The 20,612-nt window shown below is 53.9% G+C and overlaps 1 protein-coding gene across 3 annotated transcripts in view; it reads right to left on the bottom strand.

The window, feature by feature from the left end:
- Window positions 1-20,612, bottom strand: part of ADAM12 (ADAM metallopeptidase domain 12) — a 281,165-nt gene that overhangs the window by 115,097 nt on the left and 145,456 nt on the right. For all 3 annotated transcript variants that reach the window (XM_075534458.1, XM_075534459.1, XM_075534460.1), the window contains one exon: window positions 646-724. In XM_075534458.1, coding sequence (XP_075390573.1) covers window positions 646-724 — 79 coding nt within the window. The remainder of the gene's footprint in view (window positions 1-645; window positions 725-20,612) is intronic.

Consider the following 20,612-nt stretch of genomic DNA (forward strand, 5'->3'; position numbering starts at 1 on the left):
AAACCAGCCAGATAGTGACACCCAGGACACAGCATCACACCACCACCGAGGACCCGTTTCAGTCAGAGCCCCAAACCCACCTCCCTTAGACTTTCCACCCGCGTAAGTTTGCAAAACCTAGCTCAGGTATGCTCGTCTTGCAGGCTACGGCCAAGCTGACTTGCTTATCTTTCTAGAGAGAAAGCCATCAACACCGAATTGATTCAGACTCACAGTGACCCGCCATGGTAGCCTGCAACTGCTTGGTAGGATTTCTGAGCCTGTCCTTCTTAATGGGAGCAGACACCTCTGTGGAGGTTAGTGGGTCTGAACCGCTGACGTTGTGGTTAGCAGCCCAACACATAACCCACCGCTCTGCCATGGCTCCTCTCTGCAAGGCAAGGATCGGCCCCACGGGACACCCCAGCAGGGCCCTTGGAAGGTGGGTTGGGGACCAGCTCTGTGACAAAGCACCGCGAGGGTCACAGGTGGAAGGCGAGTTTCCCAGAGCGATGACATCAAGGCAGAAGCGCTGAATGGCATGCAAGCCCTTCCTGGGACCCAAGTTCAGAACTGGGCCTGAGGCTTTGCACTGGCTGGGACAGCCTCAGCATGAGTGGGGATGGGACCGTGCAGAGGGACGGGCCGAGCCCAGGCGGGCGTTACCGTGTAATTTCGCGTGAGGGAGACATCCTGGCCGTCCTGCAGGTAGTGGGTTTCCGTGAAGCCGCTGGAGATGAGGCCTCTGTGGACAAACACACGACATGATGAGGGAGGCAGCCACCAACCTGGCCTCGCCCCTCCCTGACTTACTGCTATCAGAAGGTGGACCAAGACCCCACACCACACACGTGGAGGTCTTAGCTCATAGTGTCTCTCTGCCTCACTCATCTTAGACTAGCTCCACATATTTCGGAGTGAGGGAAAATCGCACCCTGGAAACCAGCAGTCTCTGCAGCCTGGGGCATGAGGCTGAGTCACCTGCTGAGACAATAGCTTGGGTACCACCATCTGGCCCCTGCTGCTTTCCCGGTAGGTGGGAGCAGAGCTGTGAACGTTTACACGTCTGTGCAGAGACCGGGGCAGGAACGAGGGCTCATGCAAGCAGCAGTGCCCATGTGGATGAAGGACTCGGGACACAGAAACATCCGACTCCCGAGCTTCTCGGAAAGGGAAGAAAACCTGTGTGTTCGAACAAAAGCTGCCATGGTAGCAAGCCAATGGGTCTCCCCTCGTCAGCAGAGCGTGGGGCTCTTTGGGGCCTCAGTGGTTTTGCGGCGTACTCTGAGCCTGCACAACCCATGGACGTTGGTCGGTGTGCCCATCTGAGCTACGTGCTGGACTCACTGCTGGGAAGGCAGTCCACCCTGTCCTCATGGGAGCTGCGGTCTGATGGGGTAGTAGAACCCAGTTCAAGGGGGCTGCCATGTGATGAGAGCACAGTCCTATGGGATGGGTGGGCAGGCTGGTGGGCATCACGGAAGGAAAGGCTTGGCAAAGAGAGTGATAACTGATAACTGGCTGGCCCCTGAGGGATGGCACCAGAGATACTGGCGGGGGAGGGGGGATGTGGGAGGGAGCTGTACCAGAGTCAGTGGCCCCAGGTCAGATGCCAAGGGCCCTGGACCCAACAGCTTTGTTCGGGATGTCAACTGGACACTCTTCACTGGGGGAGAGGGTCCAACCTGTCCATCAAGTCCTAGCCTGATGTCACCTCTTTGATGTCATAAGCCAGACTAACAGAGATGATCTCTTTGGGCAACTTTGCCTTCCTGCTCACTGGGACTCTGCCACGGACCCCGGGAGCTGTCGGGGTCCTGCCGTGTTTCCACTGGCTTTGGATCCACCAGCCTGTGACCTGCCCGTCTCCCGGTTCACCATTCTGAGTCTAGCTACTGGCACGTGGCTCCTTGAGCCCCAAGAATGACTTATGGACCAGCCTCGGGCTGATGGACGTGAGTGGTGCTGAGGTGCCTTCTTGATTGACGACTTGTTGAGATGAAGTTCTTTCTTGCACACAGATGAGTGTCCCTGGATTTGTTGCCCTGGACAACCCGGAAGGACTAACACATGGCTTGAAACGGCACCTGGACTGGTCATGCTGGGGCAAAGACGGGTCAGTTCACTTCAAACCCTGACCTCTGCTGCCAGCAGTGGGCAGGGGTGGCACTGCCCACCCGACCACCCACCAAGCAGCCAATCACTGGGCCTCCCGCAGCAGGGGGCAGTGGTGATGGCAGGCCTGCTGAGCCGGGTCGGACTCTGGGGAGTCACTATGAAGCCACAATGGTCCCGCTTAGCGAGCACATGCACCTCCGGAAACACGGCAGACAGACCTTCCTCCGCCATCCCAGAGGCGGCCTTCCTTAGTGGCGCTTTTCCTGAGCCGCTGCAGGCGCATGAACAGCAGCACGGCAGCTCAGAGCGCACTCACCCGGCCCTGCCTGCGACGAGCTCACTCCTCGGGCGCATCTGCTACAGCAGAGGGACGCCGCGACCACGCCTCACACCCTGCAGTTCCACTCCAGGCCACACTCAACGTAGCACTCATGGGAAGCCGGCCCCAGACTCCCCTTGTGGGCCTGGGTCAAGGCTCCAGGGGAGGCGGCTTTCCCTCGCAACTCCAGGCCCCTCAGGTACAGATGTGATCAGGGATCTCAGGGGGATGCTGGTTGGAAAAGGCAGTGACAAGGGTTTCAGCCATATAGACCAGAACTGGAAACGTGGCATCCTCAGGAAATCCCTTCCCTGGCTGGAGCCTGGCTTTGTAACCCGAGTCCTGATGGAGAAGGTGGGGGGTGTGGGTGTGGGGGGGGGGGGGGCAGAGGATGCTGAGAAGTAACAGTGCCAGGCCCACTCTCCACACACTCAGCTCGGTTCAGGCCACTCCCAGCCCGCCCGGAGGTGGGGTGATCTCTGCTTTACATAGATTCGGGTACACTCTGGGCCTGCCTCCCTTCCATCACCCAGGCTCTCGGATGGGCCTGAGCTGCGCCCAACAGCCAGGAGACCCATGCGCTGTGTTCTCCAGACACAGCACACACATGCCATCGCTTACACCAAGGACCTGTCCCCACAGACCACACCCAGGAGGCTCCCCATCCAGGCCCTCTCTCCACCCTGCAGGCACCCCTGGACCGAGCTTCCTCCAGCACCCTGGGCAGGACACTTCCAGGGACAGTGGCCAGAGCCAGATCTCAGGAACAGGAAGTGGGACCTAGGAAGGGACAGCGGACAGGGCAGGTGGGGGCGGCCACAGACACACCAGGGCAAGGACTTTGGTGGCAACAGAGGTGGAAGCATGGGCGTTCATGTGGCAGAGGGCTCCTGGAAGGCATGGTGGTCTTGATGAGGGGGCAGAAGCAAGAAGGGAGTGGATAAGGGGGGAAGGGAGATCCACCCTCCCCAAGTGCAGTGCTGCAGGGAAGCAGAGGGTGGCCCCGGATGGCAGGCGCTCATGGGGAGTGGTCATTACAGAGGAGTAGAGCAAGACAGAGAGGGCATGGTGCCACAGAGTTGGGGAAGGGTGCCCAGGCCCCGGCAGGTGGTGGGCCACCAGGGCTGGGAGAAGGCGTCGCTCTTGGTGGCGGAGAAGGTGGGCCAGCGAGAAAGGTGGCCAGACATTGGGACCACTACTCTCCAACTCAGCAGTCATGTGAAAGAGGACCTGAATCACAAGGTCTGCTTATAATTTCACAGTGAACTCATACTAATAACCTTTCTTTTTCTTTGTCTCTCTTCTTTCCCCCGAATAACTTGATGATTCAGTTCTCAACAATGCCGGAAGCTCCTGACTCAACGTTAAGGGGAGTAACAGATGGAGGAAGTTGTACAACACGGGGACATCATTTAGGGGCTGCCAGCCAGACAAGGGAGGGGGAGCTTGGGGAGATGGATGGTGCAGGAAGGAGACCTTGTCTCCTGTCGGGAAGATACGGAAAACCCATCAGGAAGGCCGGAGGTGGAGACCTGCATTTGGTCAGCGAGCCAGTTAATGGAGCAATGTGGCAGCTTAACAGCAGGACAATTAATTATAAGTCTTTAAACAGTGACTCAGACGGCAAGACTAAGACCAATGACTATTTCCCCCTGAGGAGAAAAAAACAGCACGACTGCTTTTCATTGTCAACCAATGACCTTGAAGTGAAACAGCCATGCGACCGCAGTCACACCCGGGGCTCCCACTGAAGGAGGGACGGGGCTCCCAGTGGCTGGCTGGAACCAGCGACCATTTGGTTAGCTCCACCAGGGCACCCTCTCGGCGCCTCAAAATGAATTCACGATGTTGGTGATCAGTGAAGGCAGAACAGAATTATATCAAAGGCGTCTAATTGGAGTACAATGTGTCTAAACTGACCGGATTGATTAAAATTGAGAGGAAGAGTTCAAGGTCGTGTTTGTTCATCGCAAGGGGAATGGTCACATTCACTTTTTCATTATTTTCAAAAATTCCACAAGCTGTCAGGCTGGCACCATCAGCCCTGACAACTTATCAATTTTAGAACAGCCGGAATTGAGGAGATGGTGGAATAAAAGCCACAGATTGGCATCACTTTCTTAGGCGATGCAAAAGCTCAGTCAACATGCTAGCCTTTCCCCATTGTTCCCGCTAAGGCTGTACATCCAGGGTTGGGAACTTCATTACTCTGTGCCACACACTCATGTCATAAGGCAACTTGTTTGCCAATTAGCTCCAGAAGGCGCGATGGGGCCTCCCTGCAATTAGACCACATGGACAATGGGGGAGCCGGGGACAGCTCCCTGCTCCTGCAGCCATTTGGTATTCCAGCACAGTCCCGGCCCCGTTTTCTGCAGAAGATTGGCTTCTCCAAAAGCTATTACTCCGCAAATTACAAAATCATCCAGACAGAAATGTGCGTAATGGCTTTCTTTTCACAAGAGTTTGCAAATAAAGCTCTGAAGGCTTTTCATCCATCTGCGGCCACAAGGCAGATTCAAACTCTTACAGAGGAGAACTGGCCTGTAGGCTCTGAAGAGGGAAGCCCTGAGCAAAGTGGATGCGGGGAATCACGGGACTGGCCGAGAAGACGGGTCATACCTCGAGCATCCAGCAGGAGGAGTGAATCTGTCTGGGAAGAAGTACAGCCAGAATGCTCCTCAAAAGCGTGGACGGTGAGGCTTTGTCTCATGTAATGTGGACGTGTTATCAGGAGAGATCAGGCCCTGTAGGAGGAGTGAAGTTTAAGGGACTGAAGTCCCTTAAGTGCCTACCTAATTGCTGGAGTTTCCATTGTTAAGGTGATTAAGCCATATTATCAAAAACCAAAGTCACGGCTGTGGAGTCGATTCTGGCTCGAGGCAACCCTACAAAACAGAGCGAAAGAGTCTAGGTGGGGTTCTGAGGCTGGGGAACCTCACGGGGGCAGACAACCTCATCTTTCTCCCACAGAGCGGCTGGTAGGATCAAACTGCTGACCTCACAGTGAACAGCCTAGCACGTAATTCACCACTCCACCAGGCCTTTGTGCCCTGCAGATTGTTCTTCAAAGAGCACAGTCCTTGAGGCTGGTCCTTTCTTAGTTAAACTCCACAATTATTTGGCTGTAAGATGACTTCAGGGGGGTGTTGCGGGTTTAAGGATTAAAGATGATTTCTGGGCAATCGCTTCAGGGGTTTATCCAGCCAGCCTCCTTGGCTCCAGAAAGTCTCACATGTATTTTCTTACTGCATCTCATCAGAGACCCTTTGGGGCAGGGCCTGCTGCTAGCTCCCTGGTAAGAAGAGACACTCAGAGAGGTTACGTGGTGGGTCCAAAGCTACACAGCTACTGTGTCAGGCCAGCTCGATGACAGGGACAAATCCAGTGACACTCATATCTGTGTAAGAAAGAGCTTTTAATCAAGAAGTAATTGTCTATCAGGAGAACATCCCAGCTCAGTGCAACTCAGGTCCATACGTCCCTCTTTAGACTCACAAAACCACATGCAATGATGCTGAATGCAGGTGGGTGCCAAGACTTGTGGATCCAATGGCGGTGGATGCATCTCCAGGGCTCTGGCAGCCATCCAGGTTAGCAAGTCAGAAGGTGAAGGCAGAGAGAGGGGCTGCTCTCCAGGGAGCCATTTATCTCGGCCACACCTCCAAAGGAAATCATCAAGCTGGGAAGCTGTGATCTGATTGACAGGCTGAACTCCACCCATCTCTTCTTAGAGGTGCCATGTTGGCACAAAAAACCTAATGATCACACTAACCTTGGTTCCATTTGGTTTCAAAGCCAGCCTGTTCCCGACCTCTGGTCCACACGGCCATGTCAGGAGTCTGCAGACGCAGCAGTGGTATCTCAGCCATTGGGACCGTTGGACACTCCTGGCTAGAGGTGGGGTCAAAGCGCTCCATCAGCCTCCTTGTTGTCACAAGCATCTTGTATAAGAGCCAGATGAACAGAGACCATCTCTCTCTGCCATTGATTGTCCTTCTCATGGGGTTCTCCCTGGACTGTCCTCCTCCTCCAGGAGAGGTCCCATGTGGGCTGTCCAACAACTACAGCTGTCGGTGGGCTGCCATACTTCAGTGCATTGACATTGGATCCACGTGACTGTGCCCTCACCGGCCTGTGGTCTGCCCACTTCACCTTTCAGGGTCACCAGCCTGGCAACCATGTGAGTCTGATGAGGGCCCCGGGTAGCACTGGACCTATGGACTTGATTGGACTGGACTTGGCAACTTCTGGACTCAAACTTGCTTCTGGATGTAAAGTTTTCTAGGACACAGATGCGTGTCACTGGGTTGCTTCTCTAAACAACGCGGCCTCACAGAGTCTGTAACAGAAGCCACAAGAGGGTGACGTTCACAAGCACAAATGTATTCTCTCATCGTTTCACTGGCTGGAGGCCCAAGTTCCTGGCGCCTGCTCTGGGGGTGAGGGGAGCTTGCCATCTCTTAGTTCATAGTGTCGGGGCAAGGCCCTTGTCTGTCACACTCGTAGGTGCAGCAACCCTGGGAGATGGCCAGGTGTCTCAGGTGATCTTCCAGATCCAGGAGGTTCCGCTCGGGGACCCTGGGGGCATGAAGGTTAGCGTCACGCGTGGCTCTTCCTTCTTGGTGGCGTTGGAACCCTCACTCTGCTGGATTCTCTCCCTCCTGAGTTAAAAGGTGTGGCGGCCACACCCCAGCAGAAGCAGCCCTTGAATCCATCGGGTCCGGGCGGAGACAAGAGAAAAGCTGTGTCCCTTACAGCCACGTCCTCTCACGACTGATGAGCTTGCCACATCAGATTGCGTCCCCAATGATGACTGCCTAATGGCCAAACCACTGAGAATCTTGACCAGGCAGAATGACATGGACTCAGTTGGGGGACACAATTCAATCTACGACAAGTAGCAAACCAGATTCAATCATTATTATTATTTTCTCCCTGAAGTAATGTGGATGAAAATACTAGAACAAACGCTTGAAAATGGGGCACGGGATGTTTCTCTTATCAGCCCACCCGACGATTTGTTGCTGTTGTCATTTCAGCCCTGTGGGACTGGCACCAGTTAGAACTGCACATCTGTAAGGGCAGAGGGGACACCTGACCTCCTTTGTCTTTTGTTATTCTGCATCTGCTAAGCAAGATAATCGACACGATCAAAACAACTTGTTTTTCATTTTTCCTGGAAGAAAAAAAACCCCTCTCCAGCTCTTTCTCATTTAGTTCCACAAACTACAATAAATAAAACTGTTGATACAGCTTTTTGGAAGCTGTAGGGGACAATTAAGTTTCCTCCAAAATAATTTCTTAATACACAGCTTCCATTATAAATCACAAGCACACAGAGTTTTTGGATCAACTCCTGTGGCACTTTTGCTGAAGTATGCTGTCATGACTGTCATGTGGGACTCCTGCTGTGCGTCCCGCCCACCCGTGGACTGGAGAGATGACCCCCTGGCCCTCCCCCACCCCTTGGACAGTGTAGGCCTCAGCTGTCAGGTCCATTTTCAGGGTGAAACCAAACATGAAACGAGGTGGGCACAGTAAGGGGCTTCCTGCACTGGCATCACAGCTCTCGAGCCACCTGGATTTAGAGTTTGGAGGCCCCCAGGTGGTGATGGTGGTGAACCTTTGCTCAAGGGCACCCAGGGGCTTGGTTGGTTTCAACCCACCCAGAGGTGCTTCCAAAGCAAGCTCGGCTGTTTGCTCCTAAAGGCCACCGTCACTGAAAAACCCAACAGGGTCCAGTTCCACGTGGCACCCACGGAGTTTCCCCGCGTTGGAGTTGAGTGGACAGCACCTGGCTTTGGTGGGTTCTCCCTTCTTTACTAAAGCCTTTGGAATGTGCACTTCCATCCTGTTCCAGGCTGGGTCTTGATGGGATACAACCGTCGGCATGGTGTGAGCGCACATCAAGCTGAATGAGCGCCGCGTCAGAGGAAGCCAGGCTGCCGAGACACGGACGCCGAGGAACCGTCACAGCATTGTCCCCGAGCTAGAGCAGCCTGCGCCCACGCCTCTCAAGGAATCCTGCAGATCTCACAACTCAGCGCCCTGTGGGTTCTGAGACTGTAACTGCTGACGGGAGTAGAAGGCCCAGCCTTTCTCCCAAGGAGCTGCTGGCGGTTTTGCGCTGCTGACTGAGTGGACGACAGTCCAACGAGTAACCAACCACTACACCACCAGGGCTCCCTATATCGCAGCCTGCGTGTCGCCTTCTGCAAACAGTCCCGCTGTCAAGGGGAACTGCCCTTCCAAACCTCCCCCAAAGTGGTCTATGACGGACATGGCAGCAGCATCAGTAGCCAACATCTGCTGGAGCTTTTACTCTATATGCTGTTGACCTTGACGTTGACAACCACTCTGTCAGGTGAAGAAGCCCTGGTGGGGAAGTGGGGAAGTAGATGAAGAGTTGGGCTGTGGAGCAAAAGGTTGGTGGTTCAAGCCCCCCCGTGGGAGGGAGATAAGTTAGTCTGCCGCTAGAGAGACACACAGTCACGAAAGCCTATGGTCGTTCCATTTTGCTCCATAGGGTCCCGGCGGGTCAAGATCTGCTCGACAGGTATCTGACAGCAGAGGCGTGCAACTGACGACTCCATCCCACTTATCTTCATTGATTAGCCCGACAGACTCCCTAGACATCATTCACGCTGGCCGCAACGGCAACGTCTAATTCCTTCTCCATCGTTCCTTGCCCTGGAGAAGCCCCCATCCTGCTGCCATGGAGCTGATTCCCATTTACACCGACCCCATCGGGCAGAGTAGATGGCACACCCTTCAGCAGCTGGTGGGCTCAAATGGCCCTGGCAGCCAAGTGATTAGCCACTGTCTCAGTGGGACTCGTCTTGCCCCCGGTGGCAAGTGACCTTTGTTAGGGCACATAAGGTCTACGGTGTGCCAGGTCAGGCTGTAAGGGCGCTGGAGCACTGGTGTTACCATCACCATCAGGGTGTACAAATGAAGGCCCAGGGGAGTTCAGAGTGGTAGGAGGGCAAACTTGCTAGATGCTACAGGATACGTGGACACATTTGCGTTCCTCCCCCTGCCGTCCCAAGGATTCCTGGTTCATCATTGCAGGGAATGCATGTACCTAACTGAAAGAGCACACACAGGGCACCAAGTGACCCAAGTCCAGGGCTACCTTATTCCCTCTGAAGCCCCCTTCTTCCAGTCCCGAGGCTTCCGAAAGACTTCCAATACCGGCTGAGTGCTCCTTGTCAGGTGCTCTCCACGTGGCTCTGACTCAATGCCCCGTCCCCACAACTGTCCCCTTCCAGTCCCCTGTTGCAGCCACCAGTCAACCCATCTTCTTGAGAGTCTTCCGCTCACGTCTTAGCCTCCACGTGACCAAGCAAGCTGTCCTCCTCCAGGGACCGGTCCCTCCTGATAACATGCCCAAAGCTCAGGGGAACTCTCCAGAAGCAGTCTGGCATTCCTTCTTCCAAAGCAGGTTTGTGCAGTCCCCTGGCAGTCCCAGGCATATCTGAACCACTCAATCCCGGGCCACTCAACGCATCACTGCATCTTCCGCTCGGGCTGCCGGCTTGTCAAGTAGCCACCATTCATTCCGGCGGTAACCCTGCTCTGAAGCAGACATCGTTGGTAGGCATGCAGCAGCCATCAGAGACCTCCTCTGTCTTCCATGGGGACCTTGAGCAACAGATTGATGGCTGTTGGGCTGGAGTGTCCTTACCTGAAAGGGGGACCTGGTGGGGTGCGATGGGGTGGGAGGGACACACGGTCTGCAATGTGAAACCCCGCCAGAGGTGGCCTGGAAGACAGCCCTGCAGATACTCTTCTGAAAGCTCATGGCTGCGGAGCACTTCCACTCTGCTCACAGGCGGGCTCGCCAGGAGCTGGTACGGAGCCCTGGCAGCTGTCCCCGCTCTTCTGTGTTTCTCTCACAGACACCGCTGCAGGGGCTTGAGCAAATGAGGAGCCACTTTCTCACAACCGAGGGGCTTAGGAGTCACCATGCAGAGCTGGTGCTTGAGGAGAAGTCTGTCTGTCTGCCATCTCTGTGCTGGCTTTGGAGGAAGGTTCTTGTCTCTCTTCAGCTTCTGCCCCTCACTCCCATGTTGTGAGCCTCCCTTGGCTCTTCCTTCGCTCACCTGGGCTCACCTGCTCCTTTGAGTCTCAGAAGCCATGGACTGCAAGCAGTCAGCTGACACGCACTCAGGACGATAGCAGAGTGACCCTCGAGGGCAGAGCAGGACAGGCTGCCTCATCTCTTTCCCTCAGAGTGGCTGGTGGGTTTGAACGACAGACCTTCCGCTTAGCAGCCACCTGCTTAACCGCTGGAACACGAAACATCAACCCAAACAGTCAACAGAAGATACTTGGGTCTTTCACAATTCCACTGCCTGGAACACACCGGCCTTTAGTTGACACTGTGGAGCCAAAAACATACTGAAGACATACACACGTACACCTACATTCATCATGCATACACATACACACACTCACATAAACACACATGTGTACACATGTATATACATGAAAACAATCAACGTGTAAATGTACGTGCATGCATATACATATATGCACACATGTGTGTGCATGCACATGCAAACACATAAAACATACAATATGTAAATGTGTGTACACGCATACATATGTAATATATGTATGTACACAAATGTGTGTACATGGACACATAATACATATAGTCATATATAAATACATGTATACATATATAAGTATAAATACACATACACTCATGTGTATGTATATATAGATGCACACATTGAAATAATATATTCACATATATGTATATATGCATACATAATATATACAATCCATGTGTATTTACATAGATATACATGTATAAAATATAAGTATTCATGTGTGTGTATGTGTATACATATATGAAATATGCACGCATCCATGTTTGCACGTACATTTACATGTGTATAAAATATATACACACATTCATATATGTATGCATATATGTATACATATATAAAATGTCAGTGGGCCTTTACTTGTTCCAAGCATTAAGACAATTTAAAGAAAATGACTGAAACACAATCTCCTCCCCCTGCCAAACACCTTTTAGCCCCTGGAAACAGAGAGGTTTGACCTTAAACGGAAGAGGCCTCTGCCACGTGCCCTTTCTCAGTGAGGCCAGCATTTGCTCATCTGCCGGCTTCCCCAGAGTCTCCGGCCGGCTGGCTGGCCAGGCCCAGCTCCATCTCCGGTCGATGGCCGGCTAAACTGTTTCACAGGAAGCTGGGTGCTGTCCAGCCTGCTTTCCTCACCCACACCGGGTCAGCCTGAGGCAGCGCTTTTATTAATTGGGCTCTGAGGCAAACGAGGGGGGTTTCTAGGCCTGGGTGGAAGCAGGCCAGCCAGCTTTCAGGCAGACTCGCAGGCCGGACAGCTGGGCTCCCTCCAACACTGGCCTCCACTGAAGCACGTTCTGGACGTGTTCCCGCCTGCTGCTCAGTGTCAGGCCCTGCACATGCCTGTGCTGGTACTGCCAAGAGAGCAATGCCGTCCACGACCCGCGCCGGGCCTACACTGCTCTAAATTGGCCCTGTGGCCCACTCAGGTCCTGGGGCCACTCAGACCAAGCCAAGTAAAGCGCTTGCCTCCTAGGATGGATGGCTTTGCCCACTTTACAAAATCGGGCCCTCGTCGGGGACACACAGCCATGGCTCTCTGCTCCTGCCTGCTCCTCTCCCAGATGCTGAGTCAGAGGATCCAAGAATAGCCGCGGAGCCTGCCAGCACCGAGTGGGCATCAGTGCCCGTGAGAGGGCCGTCAGAAAAGGAGAAGGATGGCAGATGGGAAGTGAGCACAGGAAGAGATGCTCACCACCATGTGTCATCAAGTCCATGGCTGTGGCGTCAATTCTGACTCACGGGGCCCCCACGGGCAGCATACAACTGCCCCGCAAGGTTTCCCTTGGCTGCCATCTGAGCAGAAGCAGGCCGCTTCTCTCTCCTACGGAGTGGCCTGCTGGGTGTGAACCACTAACCCTTTGGTCAGCAGTTGAGAACTTAACCTCGATGCCAGCAGGATGCTGACCTATCACACCACCCAAACCACAACCACAATCCACTAGTACACTGTAACTCATAGCACCCTAGAGGACCGACAAGGACTGTCCCCTACGGTGAGCCAGCTCCTTGTAACCAAGTGCTCTGGCTCGTGACCCCCAGACAATAGAACAGAGCCCCGCCCAGTCCTGAGCCTGGCTCTCACTGGTGATGTGCAGCTGCAGCCACTGGCTCAATCCGCCTCATGGAAGGCCGTCCTTCATTTCACTGCCCCTCTAGCTACCTCTAATGAGCTATCGCTGCCTGTGGCCTGGAAAGGCTGACATCCCAAACAGGGACAGCATCTCACGCTGGCTCGGATGTGGAGCCGCAGGAACGCTTGTTCACTGGTGGTGGGAATGCAAGATGGCCAGCTCCTTTGGAAGACGCCCCGGCAGCTTCTCACAAGGCAAAGCACGGTCTTCACAGGTCTGTCTGGGAAGGAGGGCAGCCCCAGTGCTGCTGGGAGGCAAAGATGGTGAGACTTCACCTCACGTACCTTGGACCTGCTGTCCGAGAGGCAGTCCCCGGTGAAGTGCGTCATGCTCGGTCAAGTGGAGGGGCAGCGCAAAAGAGGAGGGCCCTCCCCACCATAACTGCCACAGTGGGTGCCAACACACAAGGGCAACTGCGAGGCTGGCGCAGGACGGGGCAGTGGTCAGTTCTGCGGGATGTGGGGCTGCAGTGAGCCGGCATCGACTCAATGCCACCTGACAACAACAACAAGGTGGCTAGGAACGATTAGAAGTCTTTCCAAAACGCAGGTCTGGGCCGCTGGGTAATGAAGAGCGGCCTTTAACTTTTCAAGAACTACCTGGACCACCCAAGTAGACTATTTCTACATCACAGTGACCAGACGACCAAAATAAAGTAAAATAAAATTAAAAACGCCTGCCACACAAGGTCGCTGGAGTCAGATGCCATTCCATGGCGCCTGAGGATGGCGAGGATAATGGCACTCTTATCACCCTGTCACTGCCCAGGTGACGCACCAGCCTGGTCTCCCCGAGGGGGCTGCATCTACATCTGGCGTGGATTGTGCATTTGGGCCTCCGTCCCCGGGGAAACACCCCCAGAGGAAGAATCCAGTGAGTAAGGCTGCCGGTCCTTAATCCTGCAGCTGGACCCTGGACCGACGGGGCCCTGCAGGTGGTCTTCCCCAGGGACCACACATGGGTTCCCTCGCATCTTCCCTTCCCCCTCTTCCCGGCCCCTCTTCAGGCTACAAAACGAGCCGGGCTCATCTCTAACCACTCACGCCCACGAGCGAGCGACATAGACAGACGTTCAGGGTGAAGGAGGGTGGGCCAATCTTACGATTCTTCCCCTCCTCTTAGCACAGGGCACCAGGATTTACCTCACGGGTTTAGTTAAATAACATAATACGTGCCAAAGCACTGCCCCAGGTTGGGCAAAAGAGACATCCTTTCATGAGCATCATGGCCGCCAATTGTACAATTAGCTCTGGGCAGCAACGGGCGAGTTGCAGGTTCTCATCTGATGGAACTGTCATCCATTACACTTAGGAAATCTTCCAAGTTCCTTCGCTCTCCACGCGGCCTAATCTACGTGTTCCTCACTGGCGGTACATTTTTTAAATGCTGATGGTGCCAGGGCAATGGACCGTCCCATGCACCAGGCTGAGAGTAAAAGGGTCCCAGGCAAGGCAGTGGTTAAAGCGCTTGGCTGGCGCCCGTCAAGTAGGCAGTTCAAATCCACTGGCAGCTCTGAGAGAGACAGATGTGGCAGTGGGTTTCAGTGTGCTTTAGATCTGGATGACAGGCAGGTCCATTAGGGGACTGGGGCAGCCCTCGTGGCACAGTGGGCAGCAGTTTGAAACCACCAGTCGCTCCGGAGAGGAGAGAGGAGGCATTTTACTCCTTCACGGAGTTAGTCTCAGAACCCCCAGGGGCAGCTATGCCCTGTCCTAGTGGCGTCAGCAGAACACCAGCAACCACCAGGGAGGCCCGCACATCCAAGACCATCAGGCAAAGGAGGCTGACCAGAGCAGCGTTCTCAACCTGTGGGGCGTGACCCCTTTAGGGGTCAAACGACTCTTTTACAGGGATCACCTGAGTCATCACATCACAGTAGCAAAATGACAGTTATGAACTAGCAACAAAAATAATTTTATGGTTGGGGGGGTGGTCACCACAACATGAGGACCTGTATGAAAGGGTTGCGGCTTCAGGAAGGTTGAGAGCCACTGGACTAGAGGCCTGTGCCTGGGGTGAAAGGTCAGCAGGCGGGAGAGAGGGATGAATGGAGATGGAAACACGGGGAAGTGGGACACAGGGCGGGAAGCAGGGAACACAATGAGGAGGAAGTGGGAGACACAGGAAGACTTGGGGTCACAGAGGCAAGTGGGAGACATGGAAGCAAGAGACAGGAGGAAGCTGGAATGGCAGGGAGTGGGAAGGGCTGCTACACTGTGGGGCTGCAGCCACCCACACGGATCAAAAGATGAACGAGTTGCTGAGTAGAAACCAACCTGCTCCCTAAACTTACACGCAGCTCACACGGGCAAGTTTTAAAAGTATCTGCACTACAACCTTGGGAAGGCTCAGGGGCAGCTCTTCCCTGTCCTTCGGGGTCACTGGGAACCGGAGCCGACTTGGCGGCAATGGGTGATGTGCTTGGGGCCACGACTCTGAGCGGCTCTCCAGCTCCATGTCCGCAAGACGCCCCCGACTCAGCACACCCGCCGGCCATTACCTCACTCCTCGGGCCGACTGTGGCCAGAAACGAGACAAACGTGCTTCCAATGGTCCTGGCTCGTGCAGCCCTGAGTCTGCGTCTCAGATGACCCTGCTGTGGCTCCTCTACAAGCGGCCAGAACGCTGCCTTTCAAGCGCCGGGCAGGCAGCACTCAGCTGGGCTTCGTGGTTTCAGTCTGTCACGCAAGCTGGGGATTACATCATACATGCTACTCGGTTCAGAGTCTGCAAGCATCCTGCCGGGGGGGGGGGGGGGGAGGGAGGGGGCTCTTCAAGAAACGAGGAAACCTGTCCATGATCCAGAGTGGGAAGAGCCAAATGTGTGGCGGGGGAGAAAGCGGGGAGGGGGAGGGCACCGTTTAAGGATTCAAAATACCTCAATAGCAATCGCCGGCTGTTCCACAAAACAACAACTAAGACGCTCGGCAAGCCCATTGGATGCATCCACCTCTCTCGGGGAGCAGACACTGATGATGGATTGTCCTGGAACTCACAGGAAACAAACCAACCCACTCTATTCAAGTCCACGCTGACTCTCAACTTCATGGGCCAGGCAGGTGTCCGGCCCTATGGAGAATAGAATGCTCCAGCCTTCTCCCACACAGTGCCTGGCGGGTTTGAACCAGCCAGTCAGGACCGACACTTAGCCGACCCAGCCACAGGGCAAAGAGCCAAGCAGCACACGGACCAAACGTCAAGTCAGTGCTCACCCTTCTCCTCAGCACGGCCATGTCTAGCCCTCGGTGGGTCGCACGGAGCACGGCTCTGCCCGTGATGTCTGGGTCTGGACCGGCTGTTGGGAAGTCCTAGAGAATTAGAGGACTGTGGTTGGGGGCAGCGGTGGCCTTGTGTTCCCACAAGGACAGTGTCTGTGTTAGCTTCAGAAATGCGTCTGACAGGAGAGGAGTCCTGGCCAGACTCAGATTGCAGTCCACAGGCTCCCGGGCAGGAAAGAGATGAGGCTGCTTGTCTGTGAAGGTGCACCGAGTTGGAACTCCCGCAAAGTTCTCTTGTGAGCCACATGGGGTCATGAGCCAGGGACGGCCGGAATCGACAGGACGGCGGTGGGCACACCGAAGCGTGGAGAGCATTTGATCTGAATTGATACTTGGGGGTGATCTAAAATGACCTCAGAGTTCAAACCCCAAGTCACTGCCATGGGGTCAATTCTGACTCCTGGAGATCCCATGTACAACAGAACCAACCCCGGCCTGGCCCTGTGGCAGCCTCACACATTGACCCGATGTCAATTCATCTCATCGAGGGGCTTGGGGCTCCACCTCCCCACCCTACAAGCCCATCGGGGACATTTTGAGAAGCAGGGGATTCTCCGTGAGAGTCTTGCCCATCTCCTCACAGACTGTGTCTGCAGGCGGGAGAGAATTCAAGGCATGGTTCTCACACTGCCTGTGCTTCACGCTGCCTCCCGGCATGGTGCGTGTCTGATGGTGAGTCCCTCATGGCCGGTCAGGGTGGCATCCTCACCGCCCTGCTCAAAGCTAGCCAGAGGGCTGCCCGTCTCTGGCCACTGTTGGCAGCCCTGTCCCCCGAGGAATCCCTCCATCCCTCTGGAATGTAGATGGTGGCAGTGGGGATGGTGGAGGGTGGGAAGGAAAGAAAGTTGGAAGGATGGCGGGAGGGGATGGGGGCTGAGCAGGAAGGAGGGAGAAAAGTGAGTGGTGGGGAGGAAGGGAAGTGATTGGGAGGGAGGAAGGGAAGTGATTGGGAGGGAGGAAGGGAAGTGATTGGGAGGGAGGAAGGGAAGATGGGAAGGAAGGGAAGGCTCAGGGATTTAGGGAAGGCTGAGGGCGCAGTGGTCGTGGGCTGGGCTGCTAACTGCAAGATCAGCAGTTCGAATCCACCAGCCGCTCAGAAAGAGGAAGGCAGGGGAGTGACCAGATAAAATTCTGTAAACAAACAGATGAATGAAAGAAAAATTAAAACGGTAAGAATGATACTGCAGGGTTAACAGTGCTGCCCGAGAGAAGGGTAATGCAGTTCGTGCCCAAGTCCTTGTCCACCCACAGATTTGGAAACAGCAAGGACAGGCCGGGTGAGGGCAACAGCAGTGGGTTCACGAATGCACGGCCTCACTCCTGTCTTTCCTCCAGTATCGTGATGGAGTCACATGAAGGAAGAGTCCTGCGTTCACTCAGCTTTATCTACCAACTTCCACTTGAATCAAACACGGCCTCTCATTGACTTCAGAGAGAGGGGAGATGGGAGATGACAGAGAATATACACTAGCAATCACGGGCAAACTCACATATCTCTATCGATGGCTGCTACTGGCATGAGAGATGGTTACGAGGACATCTTAAAACCACCATTAGATGAAGCTGAGCACCACTGCCATTAATATCTATGTAGCTCCTTCCTGTGTTAATAGGATCTACTTTGTTGTGCAGAGGATGAATCTGCTCTCTCACCTAGGTGACCGGACTTTAACATTGGTAAAGCGGGACACCATTGAGAAAACTCATCCTGGAGAAATAGCCACATGGCAGCCGAAAACCGTATTCCCTAGCTTGTCGTGAATTCTTTCCAAAAATCAGGGCTTTTTAAAAACACCGCGGGACACGGGAAAAAAATGTTAAAAATCAGGACTGTCCCACCAAAAGTGGGCCGTCTGGTCACCTAACTCTTACATAATCAGAAGAAAGAAAGGCCCATCACTAGAGTCAGGAAACTGTGCCAGGAGGCCTGGTCTCAGACCTACAAGACTGTTCGTTGTGACGCTGTAGTGAGGAGCTGTCACCATGGCGCTGTAGTAAGACACAGGCACATAGTTACATACATCAAAGGCACTTGGCTTATGAGACCATGCCTCTGGTGTCAGTTCAGGTGCTTATGAGACTATCGGAGTTTGGCCTCCTACGTCTACCTTCATCAAGAATGTGACAATAGGACAGACAGACAGACAGACAGAAAGAAATCAAGAAAAATGCCCTAGACTTCCTCTCGGGCTTACCCGAATCCTCCCTGGCGACCAGTCTCCGATAAACATCTTCACAACAGCTCTGCAGGCAGGACTGAAAGCTTCCACAAATGTCAGGCCTCTTGCCTATAAAAGTGCAATCTACACTTGTAAAAATAATTATCTTATCTCTTACTCATTCTTTTACGATGCTGAAAGTACTCAAACATAACAAGAACAGGCTCCAGATAGGGGAAAAAACAACAAAAAAAGGAAGTGCCGGGGCACTGGGTTGAAGAAGACTTCCCAGGGAGTGCTGGCATGGGTACCTCGTAGAAACAAAGAGAAAAGGTCTCTGGGGCACAGGAGTTGGAAACACGACACACAGCCGCTCAAATCCACCTGAGCAGCCCCTAATCCCACGATTTTCTCCTTTGTTTTATGACTGGAAGTGTTGTGTGAGGGACCCCCCATCATTCCTCCCACAGTTGTCCTAAGCCTTGATTACAAATGCAGTTGGTTCGATGCCAACCACAACCTCCACTACACCCAGAGACCAGAAGACCTCGCTGGTGCCCAGCCACCCCACCCACAGGCTCTCACCGGGGATAAAGCAAGTGTGAGGGACGAGATGCGAACAAGTGAGGGGGTCGCTCTGACTGCAGGAGAGCGTGGCTGAGTCCTTTCAATGAAGCCACGTGCTTTGCTCTCTGTCATCTGCAGCGCCACGGGGGCTTCTTGTGCTCACTGCTTCCACAGACTGAGAGGCCACACATGCCACACGGGTGCAGGACACAAAGCTGAGCGACTCCAGAGAAGGCACCCGTAGCACCCTCGGGCCTCACGGTATCCTGTTGGTGTGAGTCTGTGTGAGTGAGTGAGAGTGAGCGCGTGTGTGCGTGCACGTGCAGTGAGGGTGTCTGTCGACGGCTAGGAGCTACCATGCTTGGAAATGAGCAACAGTAAAGTGAGGGAAGGTTGAGCAGTTGATGATTTGGGAAATTGGAATGTAGCAGGAAGTCTGGCAATTCCACAACACGGCCCATTCTTCTCCCCACCAAGATCAGCCCCTAAGCCTTTCTGTCCATCTGTCTGTCCAGCACCTGCTCTGAAAGGATGCAGGAATGTCAACCCACCTAACTATTCATGCAGTTTCCATTTGCTTTTGCACACTGAAAGTGATTGACCCCCTCTTTCTTCTTCTATGACAACGCCTGACCACCTCAGAGCAGCTCCTTAGACCGGAAGCCAATCAAGAGCACGCCACCACGGTGCTGCTTGCTGTTCCCCAGGGTGGCACTTCTGCAACCAAGGTCAGGACGACGGTGATTCCACAAAACAAGCCAACCTTATTTACCAGGCAGCTGTCGGGGCTCTGCACGGGAAGCGGCGCAGACGCAGTCTGAGCGAGGGCATTTCAGACACCACTTCTAGCCTGGCAAGTTAAAGACCTACTGCACCAAGCCAATGCTGACTCAAAGCAACCCGAGGACCGAGCAGAGCTGCCTCTGTGGGTTTCCGAGGCTCCTGTTAATCTTTAAGGGAGCAGAAAGCCTCATGTTTCTTCCTTGGTGTGGTGGGTGGATTTGAACTGCTGTCCTTGTGCTTAGCAGCCCCCCAACACACACCCCACCAATCCACCAGGGCTCCTCTGGCAATTTAAGTAGTAGTTACTACTACACAGACAAAGTCATACTAACTAATTATTAACACAAAAGCTGATCAAGTATTTGGGGACTATGGAAACAGGTTGGGATTTGGTCCTGGTTTAATGTTATATTGGTGAACATTACATTACCTTACCCTCATGGAATTCAACTCATTGTGATCACGGTTATTTGGTGCTAGTACTTGCACCACCCATTCAGCTATTCATGTGTCTGCCCGTCCGTTGACCTAAATGGCCATTTATTCCATCAAGAACATCCATCTGTACCTCCATGTGTACCTCCAAGACTCAGGTACTCAACTCTCACTGTTGAGCCGATTCTGATGCATCGTGACCCTGTAGGACAAGGCAGTCTGGTCCCTGTGGGCTTCTGCATCTATAACTCTTTACAAGGAGAAGAAAGTCTCACTTCTCTCTTGCAGAGAGGCCGGTGGTTTCGAACTGCCAGCCACGTGGCTGGCAGTCCAACGTGTGTCTCCAGGGCTCTCTAAGGCCCAGGTACTAGATGATACACATGATTTGCACTCAACTACTAACCCTAGAGGTTGGAGTTGGAACCCATGTAGTGACATCGTGGAGGAAAACTTGGAGATCGGCCTCTGTAGAGGTCTCAGTCACGGAAATCCTATAGAACAGTTCTACTGTGGAATGCACCAGCTGGTACTGGCTTGATGGTAAGTGGTTTGGGGATTTGCTTGCCTTGGGGGAGGGGGTTAGTTAGGAGGCACACACTGTTAGAGAGAGGCACCCTGGTAGTGCAGAGGCTAGACGCTTGTCGGCTAACCATAAGGTCCATGGTTCGAACCCACCAGCCACTCTGAAGAAGACGGATGAGACTTTCTGCTTCTGAAAG

This window comes from Tenrec ecaudatus, chromosome 16 (genome assembly GCF_050624435.1).
Source record: "Tenrec ecaudatus isolate mTenEca1 chromosome 16, mTenEca1.hap1, whole genome shotgun sequence".
NCBI classification, from domain to species: domain Eukaryota; kingdom Metazoa; phylum Chordata; class Mammalia; order Afrosoricida; family Tenrecidae; genus Tenrec; species Tenrec ecaudatus.